Raw genomic sequence first — 21,073 nt, forward strand, 5'->3', positions numbered from 1 at the left:
GTTTTTGCACTTGTGAGCTTTGCTTGGGAATTGATGTCTAGATTGCTTTATTCTTTTTTTTTTAAAGATTTTATTTATTTATTTGACAGAGTACAGACAGCCAGCGAGAGAGGGAACACAAGCAGGGGGAGTGGGAGAGGAAGAAGCAGGCTCACAGCGGAGGAGCCCGATATGGGGCTCGATCCCATAACGCCGGGATCACGCCCTGAGCCGAAGGCAGACGCTCAACCGCTGTGCCACTCAGGCACCCCTAGATTGCTTTATTCTTAAAACTTATAGAAAGGCATCCACAGTTAGAGCAGAGGTGACTCCTAGTGACTGGGCTGGAAGGGGATGTTGGGGGGAAAGCAAGAGAGACAGACCCTGGCTATACTGTAAATGGTAGAGAGGGTTAACATTTTCACGTGTGGTGTAATTATACCTGCCATTAGGTTCAATTTGATTTTTTTTTCAGTAAGAACTTTGAAATAATGGATTTAAGGCATTGCCATGTGCCTTTCTATGATACGGTAATCTACAGCTACAAGCATTCCCTCATTTTAAGTTTAAAACAAAAGCTGATCCATTGCTTCTGCTTCCAAAAAGGGTAGTTTTACTGGTGAAGTTCTATCTATCTTTATTTCAGTAGAGGAGGCTAGATTTTCAGTAGAAGATGTTTTATTTTTATTATTATTTTTAATTGAAGTATAATTAACATACAGTGTTAGTTTCAGGTGTTCAATATAATGATTCAACCATTCTGTACATTTCTCAGGGCTCATTGCGATACGTGTACTCCTCAACCCCTTCACCTGTTTCACCCATCCCCCCTCCCCTCCGGCAAATACCAGTTTGTAGAACATGGTTTTTTATATCAGGGAAATAAATTTGGGTTCTACATTGGAACCCATGGACAGACTTGAGAATATTGGAGAATTATCAACAACAGCAAAAGAAGAAAGAATGAAAACTAGAGAGGAACGTTGTCTATGGCAACGCCAAAACCAGATTCATTCTAATTAGGTCGAAAACATTCCAGGTTTTTAACAGTTCTGACAAACAAACAGTTCAATGGCTGGGTAGAGCCTTCAGTTAGTCTTCATGGCTGTATCTTTCTGCAGTTTGATTGAAAGAGAAATATCTGCTTAATAATGGAGTAAGAGAGGGGCGCCTGGGTGGCTCAGTCGTTAAGCGTCTGCCTTCGGCTCAAGCGGTGATCCTGGTGTTCTGGGATCGAGCCCCACATCAGGCCCCTCTGCTGGGAGCCTGCTTCTTCCTCTCCCACTCCCCCTGCTTGTCTCTCTCTCTCACTTGCTGTCTCTGTGTCAAATAAATAAATAAAATCTTTAAAAAAATAATTGAGTAAGAGAAAAATAGCTGTCTAGTGAGTTATTTGGTGTACCATGGATAAAAACTATTGCAAATTCAACTTGCTGTTTAAGTTTTTACCTCTTTTGTTTAAATTTTTTAATGTTCTGTTGATATAATTTTTCCTCTCTTGATTGAAATACTCCCTGCTTGGTAGGGAGGAAGTAGGCAAGTCATAAATATTTGTGTTTCTAGCTATAAAAGGTATTGATTAGCCTAAAGCTATATTTAATGGCCTTAAATGTGGTAAGAAAATATATTTAGTAAGTATATTTAGCAAGTATCTTGACATGTTAACTAAATAGATAAATACATTATTTTAAACTTTCATATACTTCTGTTGGGAGTATAAATTAGTATAACTGCTTTGGAAAACTGGCAGATTCTACCAGAGTTAAACATCTGCATAAGCTATGGACCAGTAGCCCCAGCTCCTGGGTAAATACTCCACAGAAGCAGTGCTTATGTCCACCAAATGGCATGTATGAGAATGTCCGTGGCAACTTTATTCCTAGTAGCTCCCAACTGGAAAAACCCAACTCTCCATCAGTACTAGAATGGCTAAGTAGATTGTGGAATATTCCCACAATAGAATACAGCACTGCAGAGAGAAAGAATGAGCTTCTGCTATATGTAACAACATGGATAAATCAGGCAGGCATCATGTTGAAAAATTTGGACAAAAAAGGGTGCAAGTTGTATGTCCATATACATGAAGTACAAAAACAGACAAAACTAACCTGTGACAATAGAAGAGAAATAGCAGTTTCTTCACTGGGTAGATATTGATTTGGGACAAGGCAGCTTTCTGAGATACTGGAAATGTTTTATATCTTGATTTGGATAAGGGTTTTATGTATGTACATATGTCTATATATATGTATGTGTGTATGTGCATATGTAAAAATTTTGCAAGCAATTTCAATACAAAAGTAAATAAAAAGAAAAAATCACGTATATATTTGGTATATCAACTCCAGCATTCACAACAAAAGTTCATCTTACTAATGCTTCCCAAGGAATAAGAAACTAAGCTGTGGAATGCCAGCAGAAAGCTCAGATTCTGTGCACACCTGGGCACACACATACACAATTCCCTGCACGCCTGGCCCTAAATTATTAATGGCTTGTTCAGCCTCATTGACCCTCATACTTGGAAGAGATTTTCTATGTCATTTAATTCAATGATTCATCTAAAGCTTGTCTGCAGCCTTCCCTCTGGGTGGCCATCCTGCTTTTGTGAACAAAAGCCCTCTGGTGACTAGAATACTGTTGTGACCTCCTGAGGCTGTCATACTGTCATCAGGAGCCCAACCCTGGGCAAAAATCTATCCTGTCTATTCATTGGTTTTACTTGTAACCATTGGGGTCTTGCAGTTAAGTAGACAAAGGACTGTGCTGTTGCTGTGTCCCCCGAACACCATACTTTATCTTGTATATATATGCCCACTGAAAGTAGGCATATTTTCAGGGATATTTGTCTTGTTGCCCCCCCCCCTTTTAAATTAATAACAGCATACCATTTCACCAGGAACTGTGTTCTCTTATATGCATCTTCTCAATAGTTTCCCCTCAGGGATGAAATGGGATAACGTGGATATATCACTTTGCTTGGATGTCTCAGGATCCCTTTGCCCTCCCACACTCTAGAGCTAAACACCCCATTCTCCCAGTGCTCAGCCTCTCCTGCTGCCAATACAATGATCCATCTATCCACAGTCCATTCACTCATTCAACACACATTTATTCATCTTCTTCTGTGTAGCCAGCAATATTTTAGGGATACAGTGATAAGCAAATAAGAGACACGTGGCATCTGCCTCCTTAGGCTTTCACCCTACTAGAAGTATTAATCAAATATGTACATAAATACATGTAAAATGTAAAAATGAAACTCTGATGAGTACTGCCAGGGAAAGGTACATGATGTTATGAAAGGATCAAATAGGGAGTCATCGTCATCAGAGAAGCCTTCTCTCGAGAAGCGATGACTGAACAAAGGACAAATGAGAATTAAAATAAGCTAGGAAAAGAGGGGAGAAATGTCATTTCAGGAGGAGGATATAGCATGAGAAAGGACTTAGGAAGCAAAAGGAAACATGCCACGTTCAAAGAACAAAAGGAAGGTCAGTGTAGCTGGAGTTGAAAAAGCAAAGAGCAATACAGTGTAAGAGCCTAGAGAGGTAGGAAAGAGTCATACCATTCAGAGAGGAAATGTTAGCATTAATTTGGAATTCAAACGCTTATAAAGGACGTATCTTGGAAAGTAGCAAGTCAAACTAAAGAGAGAACAAGTTTTTGAGAGAGCATTGCTTAAATTAGTAATTTAGGCATGGAAATGTTACATCAAGGTGCACGGTGGGATCTGGAGAGGCAGTGGCTTGGAGGTAGGTGGTTGTCAAAAATGACTAGGTCAAGGAACTGGCAGGCCAGGTGTTGGGTGGGTCATCTTATTGGACATTGAAATCACCCGTCATTCTGCCAAGGCTTGAGGTAGAAATGAGAGCCATAATTCAGTGCCAGAGGCTTTGATAAATGTGAGAAAGTGACCGGGAGGTCACAAATAATTGAGAACCGACCATAGTTGCCATGGTTCTATAAGAACTTATGTAATTTCTCCATGGGGAATCACACCTTCTAAAGGTTAATGCTGACGGCCATTGCAGCGTGATTACAGTATTTATTAGCTTTATATAGCCCTATAATCTTATGATTTAAGTACTTCTTAAACATATCAAAAAGTTGGAGAAGAATTTCATGGGAGGAGAATAAATAGGGAAAGCTAAGATACAAGTCTAAGGAAGGCCCCTTGTGGTGTCTTATGCCATGCTAAGGTGCTCAAGTTTCCTCTGTAGGAGCTGGACCATCAGCAAGGCCACCATTGTGTAAGGTTGTGGTAACTATACCTTAGGAAGGGTCGCTTGGAAGTGGTGTGATGGACAGATTGGAGAAGGGGAGAGGGCCAAAGGAGCACGATCATGAGTCAACTACAGTTGTCAGGGTGAGGGCTGATTGGGCTTTGAATGAGATCAGTGGGCAGACAAGGGAAAGAACAAGTGGTATACAAAATTTCGGGGGACTCAGTTACCAGCCAGGAAAGCAATCAGATACCGTGGTAACTAGAAGAGAGATAAAACAATAGGCAGAAACCAGAAAATGGGGAAGAAGCTCATTTTGTGGAAGAATACAGGTTACATTTCTAGTTCTGGAGTGCATCAAGAGAAGGTAGGTGTTAAACTCCAGGAAGAGGTGAACTGGAAAAGCCCCCTGTGGTTAGCTCCTAACCACAAATGCCCATCATGGCCTCCTCCTTTTACTTTGCAGTCCACAGGAACTTCTCCCTTCACTTCCCCTGATTTCTCCCATTAATTCCTAGTTGTTCACAGCTTACTTCTGAAGACAGTGTCTCCTCAGCTCCCCACTTTATTGTTCTTTTCCCCAAACATTCTGTGGTTTCCTAGAAGGCCTCCTCTTTCTTACATAGTTCCCCTCATCTGCGTCCCCACAGACCTGATGCACTTGTCATGCTTGCCTTTTATCTATTTCCTCCCTCCGACTTTGGGCTTTAGAGGACAGGGACTCATTAAACGTGTCTATGTATCTTTTCTGGTTCAGTAATATTTGCTCAATGAATTAGCTAATTAACAGGTTTATTTTAGGGGTTTTACATTTTGAAGCCTTCATTTAAGGAAAAAATAAATGGGGTGAAACAGTTCAAAATAAATCCATAATCCCAAATGTCACAGATGAATTTACAAAGTTTGGGAAGTTGTGCACATTTTCCCTATGGTCAAGTGCAGCTTGGCCCTGCTTTATCTTGTCTTCTTTCCTTATGTACTCTCTTACGAAGTATGTAGAAACCTAAACATTTATTTGGAAGTGGGGACAAACATCTCCTCTCTTGCCCCTCTTCTCTCACACATTTTCTCTGAAAGTCTAATGAGATTTAAACCTTTAGTATGAACTGCTGGAATATGTATTTGGCTTCCAATAAAACTGGGTCTTTTAAATCCCAGGTCTCCCCATTTCAGCAATACCTCTCTCTGCATCTGTACAGCACAATGTCGCAGGAGCCCCCTGATTAGAAGGCATGTCAGTGGATGATGCTGCAGCTGGCTCATGCAGAGTATAAAGGAACAAGGCTGAATTTAGAGGTTGGGAATGGCATACATATAATGGATGTTCCTAGAAAAGGGAGCCAGGGGAGCTTAAATAGGTAGGAGAAAACACAGAAGAAGGCAGTGTTGAAAAATCCAGGAGGAGAATTTGCAAATCTATAGAGACAAAAAGTACATTCATAGTTGTCAGGGGCTGGGGTAGAAGGAGACTGGGGAGACTGTTAATGGGTGCAGAATCTTTGGGGGGTTGATGAAAATATTCTGGACTTAGTGGTAATGGTTGCCCAACTTTGTGGACGTAGCAAAACCACTGCATTGTGCACTTTAAAACAGTAAAAAAAAAAATAAAAAAAAGAAAATCCAGGATAATAAAACATGGAAAACTAGTTAAGCACATCTAATACAGGAAAAGGTGAAGACTGATTGAAAGAGTGATTGCCTGCATGGAATTTGGTGAGTAGGAAGCCTGTGGTGAGCTTAAAGAGAGTAATTTCAAAGGAATAGTCACTCCCGTCTCTTCTTTCTGCCCCATAAATAAATAATTTGTAAGGTTATTCCTTCACATGCATTCATCTCTATTGGCAGAATGTCTGATGAGTTTGCAAGTTTAAGGATATGTTTGGTTTAGGGATGCATGGGCGGCGCAGTCCTTAAGCGTCTGCCTTCGGCTCAGGGCGTGATCCTGGCGTTATGGGATCGAGCCCCACATCAGGCTCCTCTGCTATGAGCCTGCTTCTTTCTCTCCCACTCCCCCTGCTTGTGTTCACTCTCTCTCTGGCTGTCTCTATCTCTGTCAAATAAATAAATAAATAAATAAATAAATAAATAAATAAATAAAATCTTTTAAAAAAGTATATGTTTGGTTTACATAAGCTAAAAGGATATTCTGGATGAGTTTTGGGAATTAGGATTATGTGTGCTACTGTTCACTAGGACATGGTGTAAGTGTCATTCTTCCTGTCTTTCTAAAACCAGCTCCATAATGCAAAACCAGGCCAGGTCATGGAGTCTTAATCTCAAACATAATTTCCAGGGACCCTAAATGGAGCAGGCATTACCTTATTTGAATTCTGATAATAACTTGTGGTTGTATGGCTGTTCTGCAAGTTATTTGCCCTGTGTTGTGTCAGTTCATTGATGGAGTACTGCTGGACTTATGACCCTGAGTCAACCGCATGTACTCTGTAGCCATATTTACTTGGTTTGTAGATTGAGGGTAATAAACCTTAATCTGAGCACCTCTTATGAGAATACTATATGAAAGTGCTTTGAAAACTATTAACCAAATGTAAATACATTTTTAATTGATTCTGTTGTAGAATTGAAGAGACAGTTAAATCCTTTATTGCTTGTTAGCGCTAGACTGGTATAGGACTGGCCTATATGCCTTCTATGTATGATCACTGGCTTCACAAGCATGTATATCTTACTAAGGCCTGCCTTGCTCAGTAGTAATTGGTTGAATTGAATACTGTTGAAATGAGAAAAATGAAGTGTCATACCATGATTGAATTCTCTCTTGCCTTCATTTTTTTTTTGTTGTTGTTAATTTGTTTTATTCTGCTCTTCACTTAGGTTTCCCAAATGAGCCTGCTTCGGTCATCGCCCTCAGCACCATTAAGGAATGGCTGACCAAGAATCATCACGAGGTAGGAGGAACAACAAAATTAGCAGACATTTAAGATGGTGTCATTTGATCCTCAATTTCAAAGAAAGCAGAAAAAGATATCCACAAATATCAAGTAAATATCGTCATTGAGTTGAAGCTAGCTGAGCGGGCTTCATTGGGGATATACTGGGGAGATACGGGTGATTGTATATTTTCCTGTAATTAATTGACTGAAGAGATTATGTTGATTGGATTTTGTGGTGGAGATAGGCAGAGAGATCAGATTCACTTAGCCATGATCTCGTGTTTTACATCTTTAGATAGTATGGGTTTTGTGTGTAAAAGAGAGAATAGGATGGATTTCATTAAGATTAAGAGATTGTCCTGTGCTGTTTTCCTTAAAGAGTTAAGTTATCTTTGTTGACACGGTGTGCGGTAATTTCTTGGTATCCTGAGGTCTCTTTATTTATAGTTAATCATTTCCATAAAGTAACTTCTGAGTGTGAGATTAGAGTAGGCCTGGATAATTGACAGCTAAATCCTCAAGATCAGGATTTTTTATGAAACTAAATGCTTCTCTCAGACTTTTCACCATGCCTCCTATTCTGTTTATTTAATAAAATCTTTAGGATATGTTTAGTGATGAACAGGAGAATTACTCAAGTTAACAAAGCAACACAATAAGTAAAGACACTGTGGAGGCTTAGATTTCAGTTATTTGGCAACTAACCTATTTTAACAACAAGGAGTTTCATATAATGCACAGCCTTGTGAATTTTTCTTCCAGTTTTGTTTTTCTCCTCAGATATTCACATGAGTGTTATAAAGAATATTGTTCCATTTATGATAGACCAAGAATTTAGCTCTTTTCTTGGGTAGGAAATGGATTATTTGGAAATGTTTGGGTATGGAAACAGGCTTGGGAGTTTGCTATGATATGGAAGAAGCTCTTGGTGCCTTTGTGTGTTTAAAAAAACAACAGTATTATTTTCTGCTAATTGTTATAATTTCAACATTTCTTAAGTAGATACAGAAATTGTTAATCTCCAGTAGGAGTAAAGACCACATGGCCAAACATATCCATTTTGGTGCTTGTTCTTTCTTTTCCTCATACTATGAAAAAAAAAAAAGTGTGTGTGTGTGTATCATGAAAAAACGTGTGTGTGTGTATCATGAAAAAACGTGTGTGTGTGTGTATAGCTTCAATTTAGAGGATGACCATAATAACCTCAAAAAGGCAGAATTAAAAAAATAGTTAAAATAGCCAGTTTACAAAACATATCTTTGACATGTATTATTTTCACAACAATCTCATGAAATGTCTAGGATAGATATCATTATCCTTATTCTCATCTAGAATCAAAATAAAAAATCAAATTAAATGACATCCTCAGGACTTCAGATTCACAGAGCCAAGAGTCTGACTCTGTCCTCCTGACTCCAACAGCCATTCCTCCTTGGAGAGATCCTGAGGCCAGGGAGAGAAGTTTAGTCCCTTTGAAAGTGGTATTTTTAATGTGTCTCTTGGTCACAGTAAAATCTCCTCACCTGGACCATCAGCTCAGCAAAAATGTAGAGTGTTCCATGAAAGTTCATAAAAGTTGATAATGGAGCTAGTATATTGGTTTAAATCCATTATTTCCACTAAGATAATAATCCAAGGGTATTCCCTACTGATGGATTCACATGTGTTATGTTGGCATGTGAGGGAAGTAACACACATCCACCCCAAAATCATCAAGGAGATGATTATGAAGAGCAAACGTGTTGGTTGTATTTACAGCTCATTGACAAATCCTACTGATGGATTTTCTCTAGTTAAATGATTCAGAAGGTTATTTTCCATAGAAATGTGTTAACTTAGTGTTTCCCACTTAATGGTTTGTGCCCTGATTTCCTTGTTAGCTTACTCTGTCTTTGAGTCTGTTCTTTGGCTTTCGTATCTTTTTCTTGCTCATTTCTTGGGTCTGTTGTATAAAATGTAGGTATTTTGGATTGAGAAACACAACTCAGTTGTTGCCATTGTGACTTTAAACATGCCATGTGCTGATTCTTTTTTTTAAAGACTTCTTGTTTCAACATGCATTGGCTAATTTAAACAAGTTAATTTGAACAAATCAGGTTTTACTTAATAAATGAATTGTAAGTGGTAGGGCATAGGTAAAAGCTATGCAAATTTATTATTTTGCAATATTTTCATTTATTTTTTGATCTATTAAAAAAACAAGCAATGTAAGTTAGGCACGTGTGAAAGAGTATTACTTCTCAGTCAGTTTTCTCTTCACTGGAGTATTATTTTGACATTTTCATTGTTTAAGCTATTTATTCATTAATTCACTCATTTGACAAATATTTACTGAATCTCACTAAGCACCAGAAACTTTTCTAGATATGAGGGATAGAACGCGGAAAAACAAAATCCTCTTCTTATGATATTCATAGTCTAGGAAAAGTAACATCAACAAATGAAGAAATAAGGTAGTTCAAAGAGTACTTTGCAAAGTAAAACAGGGTAATTTGATAGTGAGTTATTGGAGTATGTGGTTTTAGATCATTTAGAAAGGGCTCTGAGGACGTAATCTTGGGGCAAAGATTTGTACGATGGGAAGGGGTAAGCCAACCACAAAGAGGTCTTGAGGTAGAACATTCCACATAGAGGGAATAGCTAGAGAACAACCCTGATGGGAAAATGAGTTTAGTCTTTGCAATTAATGGTAAGAGAGACAATGCAGTTGGATTGGAGACATAAAAGAATGTCAGGAAACAAATTTAGACAGATAGATAGGGGTCAGATCATAGATTGTTACGATTCATGGAGAAAATTGTATTTTTATTCCAAGTCTAGTGGGAAGTTATTGAGAGTTTGGGACAGGGAGTGGTGTGATGAGATTCACCTTTAAAATGACAAAAGGCTGGTTGCTGCTTGGAAAAGGGGCTTGAAAGACCTCAGAATAGAAAAGGGAAGACAGAGGAAGAGGATCCTGTAGTAAATCCAAGCAAGAGATGAGGATTCTTTGAAATACAGCAATGGTAGAAAGGAGGTAACAGCATCAGGTTTGGAATATATTTTGACAATAGAGCTAGCAGGACTTGGGGATTATCTTAGAGTAAGCTAGCTCATGCTGCAGTTACAAGCAACTTACAAATCTTAGTGCCATAAAACAGCAAAGGTTTCTTTTTTGCTCACACTATTTATACGTCTTGAGTCAGCAAAGGGCTCTGGCTTAGTCAGGAGCCCAGGCTGACAGACACTCTACCATGTGAAATGTCATCTATCACATGACAGGAAAAGATAGACAATCAAGTAAAAATGCTTCTACAAAGGAATGATGCCTATAACTTTTTTTCTCACATTTCACTGTCCAGAGCAAGGCACCCAGGAGACAAGGAAATACAATTCTCTCATATGTTCAGAAGAGAGGCAACTGGATATCAATGAACAGTAGTAATGTCTATCATAGCTGTAAATCAGATGTGGTATATGGAGAAAATGGGAGAGTCAAAAATAACAGCTAGGTTTTGACCTGAGCCACCTGAGCCCCTGGGTAAATATTGGTGCATTTACTGAGAAATTTGGTAGACGGACATGTTTAGATAAGAAACAGAAAGAAAACAGTAATTGTGTGCAGATAGTTAAGCCTGAGATGATCTTAGATATACAATAAAGCTTTCCAATAGAAAGTTGGTTACTTGAGCCTAAAGCTCAGGAAAGAAGTCAGATGGAAGGACAGGGTAAAATTGATCAGATTATCATAACTTCGACTTGGGTTTGGGTCTTAGTCTGAGATTAGCTGCAAGAAATAGAAAAAAATTCAAGCTAAATTATATAAAGGAAGATATATTGGATAAATGAACTAGATGGAAAAAAAAGTCTTGAAATTCAAGAGCTAGAACTAGAGCAGAGTCTCACGAGTGACCAGAATTGCAAACTATAAATCCAACAAGAAGCAAGGGAGTTCATTTACGTTCTCTCTCAATCTCTGTCATAGCTCTGTTTCATTGATTTTTTTTTTTTTGCATTATCTTCACTACCCACTCACCTGCTTAATATGGCCCCATGATGACTGGGACCCATTCATAAGTCAGTTAGCCCTGTGTAAGGCAAAGCCAGGGTTGAGGTCAGTGAGCAAAGTTACATCTTCTGATCTTTCAGCTGGTTATGTCCCCTGAGATTTTCCTTTTAAAAAATAGGGAATCCATGTAAATGTGACTTCTATCAGTGGCCATACTTCTCTCAGTCATATAAATATGCAATTCATACTTCATGATTTTTGATCATTGATAATTGGTGTTGTCATGTGATTAGTGAACCTTCACATTTCACCATTTATTTACCCTCTAATTTCTAAACCATCAGGAAGGGACAGTTCTATTTTTTTTCAATAATAGTTGATTTGATTCTATTTAATTACAAAAATCACCCCCAGTGTATGTGGCGGGACATTTCCACATTCAGAGAGGCTTCTCTGGAGCACTTGGGCTCAATAGATATGACTAGGGAAACCATGTTCTGTCATCCACCATCCACTTGTTTCATTCACCCAAAATCTGAACTGTGAGGATGCTGCTGTCACCACATATTTAAGGGGACTCAGGACCTCAGCTGAACAAAGAGCACAGTTGGCTCTGACTGCAGCAGCTCTAGAGGGAGAGATAGAGCAGTGCTTTAATGAAAAAAGGAGAATTCTCAAGAGGATGTAATTGGGGCAGAAAAAGGACTTGCCAGGACTGAGAAACATAATGATTTCTTACTGAAAAATTGCAAAACAAAACAGAATATTCCCTGCTATGGCTTGAATTAATGTTCTCAGAAAACCAGAGAGTTGAATTATCTTACGAAACAGAAATACAAAGAAATGGATATCATGACTGAAGAGATAAGGCATGTGGCAGAGAGACCCCACAATCAAGCGTGAGGTAGGCAGGGGATGAAGATTATCCATTGGCATTTTCGGTAAAATTGAGAATTAAGAACTTCTGGGTTCAGAAAATAAAAAAAATTAATATCAGAGTTCACTATAAAACAAATGACAGCGTGTGGCATGATAACCTTTCCATAAGTACCCATTTTTCTCAAGTAGAAACTTTATTACAGAGACAAGCAAGCAAAATAAGGGGCTGTTATGGAAATAAGCAGTGGAAATGCAGCCAGGACTCTCAACTTGGGGTGGCTGCTCTGTGTTATTATCTGCAGTTTCATGCATTCCTCATTTTTCATGCAGCCTAAAAATACCGTTCCTTGTGAAATAGTGATTTCCCCACTCCACAGCTCTGAGGCACCCCTTTCATATCTGGAAGTTAGCCTAAGAAATGTTTTTACAATGCCTATTCTATTGTTCCACCCCAGAGACACATATGGCATCTGACTATTGGTCTCTGGGGCAATGTACATATTTGTAATTTTTTCCATAGAAAGCAGAAGAACAGGATGTCTTTCCCCTCTAAAAGCTACAAGTGTCCTGATATTCTATGAGATATTTCCCCATTTTGGAGGTCATGTTCAATGATTTCAAATGCCCCAAAGGAGCAAGCATCCTGCAGCACAGAGCACCTACGTTAAGTCTTCCGGGAAGTCATCTCTGGGGGTAAGGCATCTAAGATGAAGATTCCGAGATGGAAGATCAGTGAATTTTCTGGGTACTTTTAAATGTGGAAACACTAAAGTACTGATTGGGCCTCAGTTGTAGCATGGCATAAACCTGAACACCCCTTATCCCCAACAATTATAAAGCAGTGGAGAGATGGGCAGAAGCATAGCATTCTGGGAGGCTCTAATTAAAACTGTAGCATGTGTAGACATACAGAGGGGAGGCTGTGGTTCACCTAAGACCAGGCCCCAGCGGTATCTCTGCAGATCTTTGAAGATGGCATTTCCCAGAAATCTTTACCGTTGAACCACTCCATGGGAAATTCCTCATCCCCCTCCTTATGCTGACAGCCCCCTCCCCCACAAGCAGACCCTTTTGTTCTGGGGTGGGAACAATTCAGTGGAGGAGTCTTTGGTTCAACTTTGAAGGCCCTGAGTGGGCACCTGGTGTGACTTAGATATCATTGGCAGAGAAGAATCCTAGCTCTGCATTTTCAAAACCAAAATCAGTTTTCTTCCCTGTAGGAGGAAGGTGAAAGTTTTCTCTCGTTGCATGCAGAGTTTGGGCCTCTGCCTAACATACAATATTTTTTAACTGTGCTTTTAGCACAAACAGATTGTTATTCAGAATGTTAAATATCATCTACTTGTCATTTAAATTTTTAATGCTGTGCCTTCTGAGGGAAACTTGACACCTGTGGTAATACTGCTTATCATTTTAAGTGTCGTACGTAGAGATGTGTCAGGGCGTCATGAGATGCTGTGTGTATGTGGCAGTGTTCCATTGAGGCAGATCTCCTCCTCTGCAGCTTGTTGCTAACCATGGTCCCAGACCCTACCCTGTGAGCTCTAGACCTCAAGGTCAACGGATAGTAACCAAATAACAAAACTTGTCTTAAGCTAAGCAATTTGAGAAAGGAGAACAAAGCTGGAGGTATCACAGTTCCAGATTTCAAGATATCCTGCAAAGCTGTAGTAATCAAAATAGTATGGTACTGGCACAAAAATAGACACAGAGATCAGTGGAACAGACTAGAGTTTAGAAATAAACCCACACTTATACGATCAGTTAATTTATGACAAAGGAGAAAAGACTATACAATGGGGAACAGATTGTCTTTTAAATAAACAGTGCTGGGAAAACTGGGCAGCTAGATGCAAAAAAATGAAACCAGATCCCTTTCTAACACCAGACACAAAAATAAACTCAAAACGGGTTAAAGATCTAACATGAGACCTGAAACCCCAAAATCCCTAGAAGACAACATAACAGTAATATCTTTGATGTTGGCTTTAGCAACATTTTTCTAGATATGTCTCCTAAGGCCAAGGAAACAAAAGCAAAAATGAACTATTGGACTATATCAAAATAAAAAGCTTTCACGCAGTGAAGGAAACCACCAACAAAACAAAAAGGCAATCTACTGATTGGAAGAAGGTATTTACAAATGATATATCCGATAAGGGGTTAATATACAAAATATATAAAGAACTTATACAACTCACCACCAAAAAACCCCACCCATAATCCAATTAAAAATGGGCAGAGGACCTCCATAGACATTTTTCCAATGAAGACATACAAATGGCCAACAAACATGTGAAAAGATGCTCAACATCACTAATCATCAGGGAAATACAAATCAAAACCACAATGAGCTATCACCTCACACCTGTCAGAATGGCTAAAATCAAACACAGGAAAAACTGTCGGCAAGGATGTAGAAAAAAAAGGAACCCTTGTGCACTGTTGGTGGGAGTGTAAATCAGTGCAGCCACTGTGGAAAATAACATGGAGATTCCTCAAAAACAAAACAAAACAAAACAAAAAAACCACATGATCCAATAATTCCACTACAGGGTATTTATCCAAAGAGAACAAAAACACTAATTTGAAAAGATACATGTACCTCTATGTCTAGTGTAGCATTATTTACAATAGCCAAGATATGGAAGAAACCCAAGTGTCCATCAATAGATAAATGGATAAAGAAGATGCGATATATGTAGGAATATTACACAGGATATATATTATATTATATAGGATATTTATTATATAGGTTATAGTATATAAACTAAGCAGGAATATTACACAGCCATAAAAAAGGATGAGATCTTGCCATTTGTGACAATATGATGGACCTAGAGCGTCTATGCTGTGAAATAAGTTGGACTGAGAAAGAAAAATACCATATGTTTTCACTATGTATGGAATCTAAGAAACAAAACCAATGAATAAACAAAAAGCAGAATCAGACCTATAAATACAGAGAACAAACATGGTTGCCAGGGGGAAGGGGGTAGGCAAGATGGGTGAGGGAGGGTAGGAGGTACAGGCTTCCAGTTACAGAATGAACAAGTCATAGGAACCAAAGGCGCAACATAGGAAATATAGTCAACGATATTGTAATAGCATCTCATGGTGGCAGATGGTAGCCACACTTGTGGTGAGCACAGCAAAACATTAAGAGAAGCTGAATCACTATGTCATACACCTGAAACGAATGTAACATTGTGTGTCAACTATAGTCAAATAAAACAATTTTAAAAATAAATAAGCAAACACTGTGCCATAAAAAAAATTAAAAACCTAGAAAACAAAAATTAGCTTTCAGCACCTATTTGGTGCCCTTTACAAGTAAAGATACTGGTTTCTACTGAATAGAAGCAGTTACACTGCCACCCTCCCCCGCCTTCCAGCATTCCAACCAACAGCCACAAAGTAGTGAAAAAGGTAAACCGGTTTGTCTACCACAACAGACAGAATTGGGAATCCATTGAAGAAATACAAGTTCAGTCTCTGGAAAGGCTCACATGCTATTCTTGTGCTAATGTGACAAGATCAGGGACGTGACCACTCGTTTCCTCATCACGGATCACAAAGGAACCGTCACACTTTAGCTCTGATGCCAAGACTATTTTTTCCCCTTCTTGGCAGAGGTCTTTGAACATATGCAGTGTTAAAAATTGTCACTTTTATTTCAGAATCACATTATGGACCACCAAAAAAACCCCCAGTGTGGGGCCTGCCTTATGTCACTGACACAGAACACCTTAGGATCTTTCTTCAAAGGGGGACTTAAATAAAACATGAAATGATGCTTCCATTTCTAATGACAAAATTACATCCCTCACCCCAAGTTTTAATTCCTGTGGTCGATTCTTTACAGAAATGCAATGCTCATAACGTGTCATTCTTCAGTTCTACACAACACGGGGGTGTGGTTAACATCCAGAGATCTGAAAGCAGCAAATGAAGTGCTCAGTGTTTTCCCTGGGTAATGTCTTTTTATGTCTATAAAACATTATTTAGGTCTGTATGCTGGTCTTAGTTGTTGGTGTAACATAATGTTAAAATAGGTGTGTTTGGAAAAATAAATTCCATCTTAAAATATTCAGGTTCTGTGTAAGAATGTGGCTAAGGTAATCATCATCATCATCCTAATATGCTGCTATAAAAATGTATCCTTTGACCGGCCCAAGCCATGATGCTCATTGGCTGTGACATAATTGAAGAAAATTATTCCCAGACTTTGCACACATGCCATGCTCCTTTCGCTCTTCAAAGCCCCGATGACTTGCAAACAGTTTGTTTTCTCTCTGCATCCCATCAATTTATATTCCTGCCTTCCTCCTTCCCTTCTTTCCCTCCTTTTTTCCTCCCTACTCCTTTTCCCCTCCATCTTTTTCACACACACACACACACACACACACACACACACACACAGAGTACTTTCCCATTCTCAGATAGTCTTTGTTGAGATTTGCCCCAAGTAATTACATCAGTAGTCAGAAGTGAGTTTTATCTCCTTGTCTTATGAATCTCAGTCCCCATTGTTAGAGTGAAAGTCATGCCCCAGGGAAGCTTCTGCCTTTCTTGGTGGGAGTGTTCAAGTGCTGGTGTCACAATAGATCACCCCACATTAGAGCTTGCCAGCTGGGCAAATCCACTTACCTCTCCATCCCTGCACTGCTTTCGCATCTATTCGCAACAGGCCTGCCCCTGTTCTTAGAGCCAGAAATTAGAGACCCTTGCTATTGCCTTCATAACCCCATTCCTATCAGTAAGAAGCAAAATATATGATACAACCTACATTAAGCTGCTTTAGTTAGTGAGCCCACTTCCAGTTAGCCAGTGTGCCTGGGGTACAGAGGCTTTTCATCAAAAACTTTTAGGCATTGAGGTAATGTTGCCCAAGTACATTTTCCCTAGTCTTACTTTGTGTACTCTGCTCTTACTTGAGCTCTGTAAAGTCTAAAGATTTTTTTTCTCCCAGCAGGGGATGTCTGGATAATCAAGGTCCCAGGGTGCCCTAGTGACACCAACCTACAGTCCCATGTAGTTCAGGGTGGCTTGTTGACTTCTGTACTGACATATAATTGACATATGTCCTCCTCTGCCAGCCATCCTTAGCCCAGTACAGTGTCCATGATAGTCCCATTACTCTCAGATAAATACACTCTGCCTTGGCGGGGGTATTATTTAAATAGGTGTGGAAAATTCATATGTGTACTGCTGTTATATCTGGGACTCTAGAAAGAATTCTAGGAGGTGTAGATTAAGTATGTGAAATAGCTACGAGAGAAGGAAAAGCAGTATTTTTACGGCTTCTCATGTGTCCCATGGCCTGTGTTTGGGACACACACTATTACCTGTTTCTGTAACACATCTGATTATATCTTCACAAAACTTTTTTCAAGGTAGGTATTTTGATCTTTAATTTTATATAGGTGGTGTTGAAGTTCAAGGAAAAGGAAATTCCTGAGGTCGACTAATTGGGCATTTTCATGTTCTTATAATTCTGTTTCTGTGGTCAGCGGGTTACTCCAAAATTGGATCTCTTACCCGAACTTAGCATTTGAAGTACATTTGTGGGCATGGAACCCAAAGTATGCTGATTATAGTCTTTCTCTGGGACATTTTTGCAAGCTGGAGTTGGGCAAGGGAAATTAAGGCTACTTTGGTGGTGATCTTGAGAGATTTGGGGCACAGAAGCCGCGCAGTGGCCATGTTCCCTGCAATCTGGTGGGGGTGGGAGGGCTCAGCTTTAAGAGGATCCTTTACTGAAAATGTCACTGATTGTTGGGCAGTTGGCAAAGTCATCAAGCCTGTCTGCTGGCTTGGGTGAAGAATCAAAACTAAGGCAAAATATTACATTTTAGCAAAACAGAATGACCTTCCATTTTTAGTTTTAACGACTCAAGCTAATAATTCTCAACTACAGGAAAGAGAGGGTTGAGAATCATTTAGAGGGTGTTTCCCTGCCCAAACTATGTTTTAAGTAGTTCTCTTTCAGAGAACCCTGCTATGTTGAATCACTGCTTTTGATGGAAGTATTCAAGTTCCTTCAAATATGTTGGGTTGGAAAAGATAATTTAGAGTCACTCTTCTTAATAGGAAAATGAGTAACAGTTCTTTTAAAAATTCAGTCTTTCAACATATATTTTCATGCAGGGGCAAATCAAAATTTTATCTGTTTATATATTTCCTTACTAACTAACTAATGGCTATATCTTACTATTTCTTCAGTCTAACCTGAGGGTAAGAAATATGTAAGTTTTAATGGAGCCAGTACTGAATAAAAGCCAAGAAGAAGTAGCCCAGAATAGTTGTTTAAAAGAGAATGGATCCCTTTGCAAAGGATAGCTTAGGAGTCTGTGAGACTGTGGACAGCTTCCAAGCCTACAGGATTGTATCAGTGAGGCCACAGCATAACAGTAGTTCAGATCATCTTTCATGCATCCAAAATGGGAATTATGGTGCCTGGAAGCTGGGTGGATAGAGGCAGGGTATAGTTCACCACTGCCTATTATTATCCCAAAGAAGAAGCTTAATGTGAAGATAGAATATTAGGTTAAAAGTCAGAAAATTTGGGCTGTAATCAGCTTCTTTCACCGTCTTGTATAACCTTGGACAATTTGCTCCATAGGCCATGTCTCTTTCAGCTCTAGAATTTACCGCCATCAGTGTTGTCTTCTAAAGCAACCCCACAGATGCAGCCAGTCACGCCTTTGCCCAGGTCATCATAGCACAATCAGACCAATAGAAAACTTTGTTCTAGGCCCTCCAGGTGACATACCAGAGATCAAGCAGCATGTGCACCTGCTGCCTTGATGTCTTTAAAATGGTCCCCAACTTCCATATGGGTGTATCCTTAGAGTAAATATTAACAACCTTGACCCATTTCCTGTAGGAGGAGGAGGGCCCCCATGTTGCTTTTCTGTAAATGATTTGGATTATATGGTGGTTTCAAAATAGCCAACCTTTAAAACTTCTTATGAAATTAAATCTGCTGATTATCCAAATGATGTGACATTTTTATAAATAGAAAATAAACCTCTGAGCATGTGGTTGGATCCACATCTGACACAGGGATAAAAATGACACTGAGAGGTCTACTGAAGGATGTTCTATAGCTGAAAGCATGTGTCTTCCTTCTTGCCAGGTAGGAAGTGGGGGGAAAAAGCCTTTGTCTTATCCTCCACTTTAATTGAGTAGGACACAAGTGCTGCTGTGATTGAATGAAAAATCAGTAGTCTTGCCACAGCCATCTAGCTCAACTCAGGGAAGAACACAAAGGGCAGTTTCTCATTCTAGTGGAATTAAATGATTTGCCTCTAAGAGGCAGTGTTCTTAGACAGGGCTCTGTTTTCGATGGAAGCTCTGACCAGAGTGTAGTAGGCTTTTCCCTGTTTCTCTTAGTGCATTTGGGCTTAGAGGTGGCCACTATGGAAACCAGACCTCCTTTGATAATGACACTCCTACTTCCTATGGTAAGAAACATGAGTAGGTCTGGCAAAGCCATCATTCATCCAGTCTCTTGGCTCTTCGACAGAAAACATACTAGAAAAGCCTCATAGGAGTTTGGACATACAACATCAGTTTAATTATGGGTAAAAGCTGAATTGGAGGAGCTGGGGTGTGAGCCCACTGACAGAAGGACTTATAACATGCCCCTCTAGATCAGATCAGATTCTACTCATTTCTATTCATGAACTCCTTTGAAGTCCCATCATATGGGAACTTGACAAGAAGGGGAAAGAAGTAAGTTTTAGTATCTTTGTGCCATGTCAGGAAGCCTCAGCAATTAGTGAAGAGACTTTTCCTTTATATGAAGCAGGAATAGAAGGACTTGGAGGGGGGCGCCTGGATGGCTTAATTGTTAAGCATCTGCCTTCGGCTCAGGGCGTGATACCGGAGTCCTGGGATGGAGCCCCACATCAGGCTCCTCTGCTGGGAGCCTGCTTCTTCCTCTCCCACTCCCCCTGCTTGTGTTCCCTCTCTCTCTGGCTGTCCCTCTGTCAAATAAATAAATAAAATCTTTTAAAAAAAAAGAAAGAAAAAAAGAAGGACTTGGAGGATTTATACTTCCCTAAACTTGTGGTGAATCCAAGTTACTAGAACCTGGTCAGAACGAAGTACTCACATCTGAAGGCAAGGAAGTGGGAGCTCCAGGTGGATCCTGAACTACTGACCTTAGACTTGGCTGTGCAGCAAGGGTACAACCGCCTGGCAGGTGACCTGATGGGCACCCGGGCTAGTGATGTTCAGTGGTGGGGAGGTGCTACCTGTACAAAGAGCTTCTGTTATGTGCCCCGAAAAGACACAGATAAGGAGAGAAATTTGAAATGATGCAATTTATTTTCAGTGTCCCAATCAACCTTTGTGTGAGATAAGACATATGAGTTCATTTTTTTCCCCCCACTTGGTCTAAATACTCATGTGTCTTAGCTTCTTTCTCCATTGGTGTGATGCTAGTACATACAACTTTTTGCCCTCGTTGCTTCTCTGACAGGGCTCCTAAATATTACACAGATACTTCATCTTTTGCTCAGAGGTGACTTAAAAACAAAACAAAACAAAACAACTCCTGCAATCTCTATTAAATCTGGAGAAAAAGATGGGCTTTGTTGGGACTTGAGAGATGCCTCAGTTTTCAACATAGGGCCTTTTTAAAGAAGTTTAAATATAATTTTGCCCTTGTAGAATTTTCACCATATGAGCTGACTTTAGAGGCATAAGAATAACTCAACTACATTTATTTTGCAACATTAAATATTGGCTGTCTCTAACCAGCAGATCTTCCCTTCATCTGGGCTATTTTTCTTGCCCTGTTACTGACTGAAAAGTTCCCATTACAACCCAGGCATTGCCGAGCCTGTGGGTGAGACACTAGCGTGGGAATTGAGATTGTAGGAGATGTTACAACCATTCTGGGACTGTTCCTCATCTGTAAAATAAGGAGAGAAATCACTTGGGAAATGATTGAATCAGACAACAGAACTATACCTTTAATCTACTGCATTGGAATATCAGAGAGGAAGATAGCCTATATTTTAAAAATTTCTCCAGCAAGTGGTTAAGGATGATTAGATCAGTTACTTTCAAGGATCTTTTCCAGCTAGATCATA

General features: G+C 39.5%; 1 protein-coding gene across 2 annotated transcripts in view; it reads left to right on the forward strand.

Moving 5' to 3' along the window:
- MACROD2 (mono-ADP ribosylhydrolase 2) overlaps positions 1-21,073 on the forward strand; it is a 1,910,609-nt gene that overhangs the window by 1,400,156 nt on the left and 489,380 nt on the right. For both annotated transcript variants that reach the window (XM_034641514.1, XM_034641515.1), the window contains exon 8: positions 7,041-7,114. In XM_034641514.1, the coding sequence (XP_034497405.1) occupies positions 7,041-7,114 (74 nt within the window). The remainder of the gene's footprint in view (positions 1-7,040; positions 7,115-21,073) is intronic.

Source organism: Ailuropoda melanoleuca, chromosome 13 (genome assembly GCF_002007445.2).
Source record: "Ailuropoda melanoleuca isolate Jingjing chromosome 13, ASM200744v2, whole genome shotgun sequence".
NCBI lineage: Eukaryota > Metazoa > Chordata > Mammalia > Carnivora > Ursidae > Ailuropoda > Ailuropoda melanoleuca.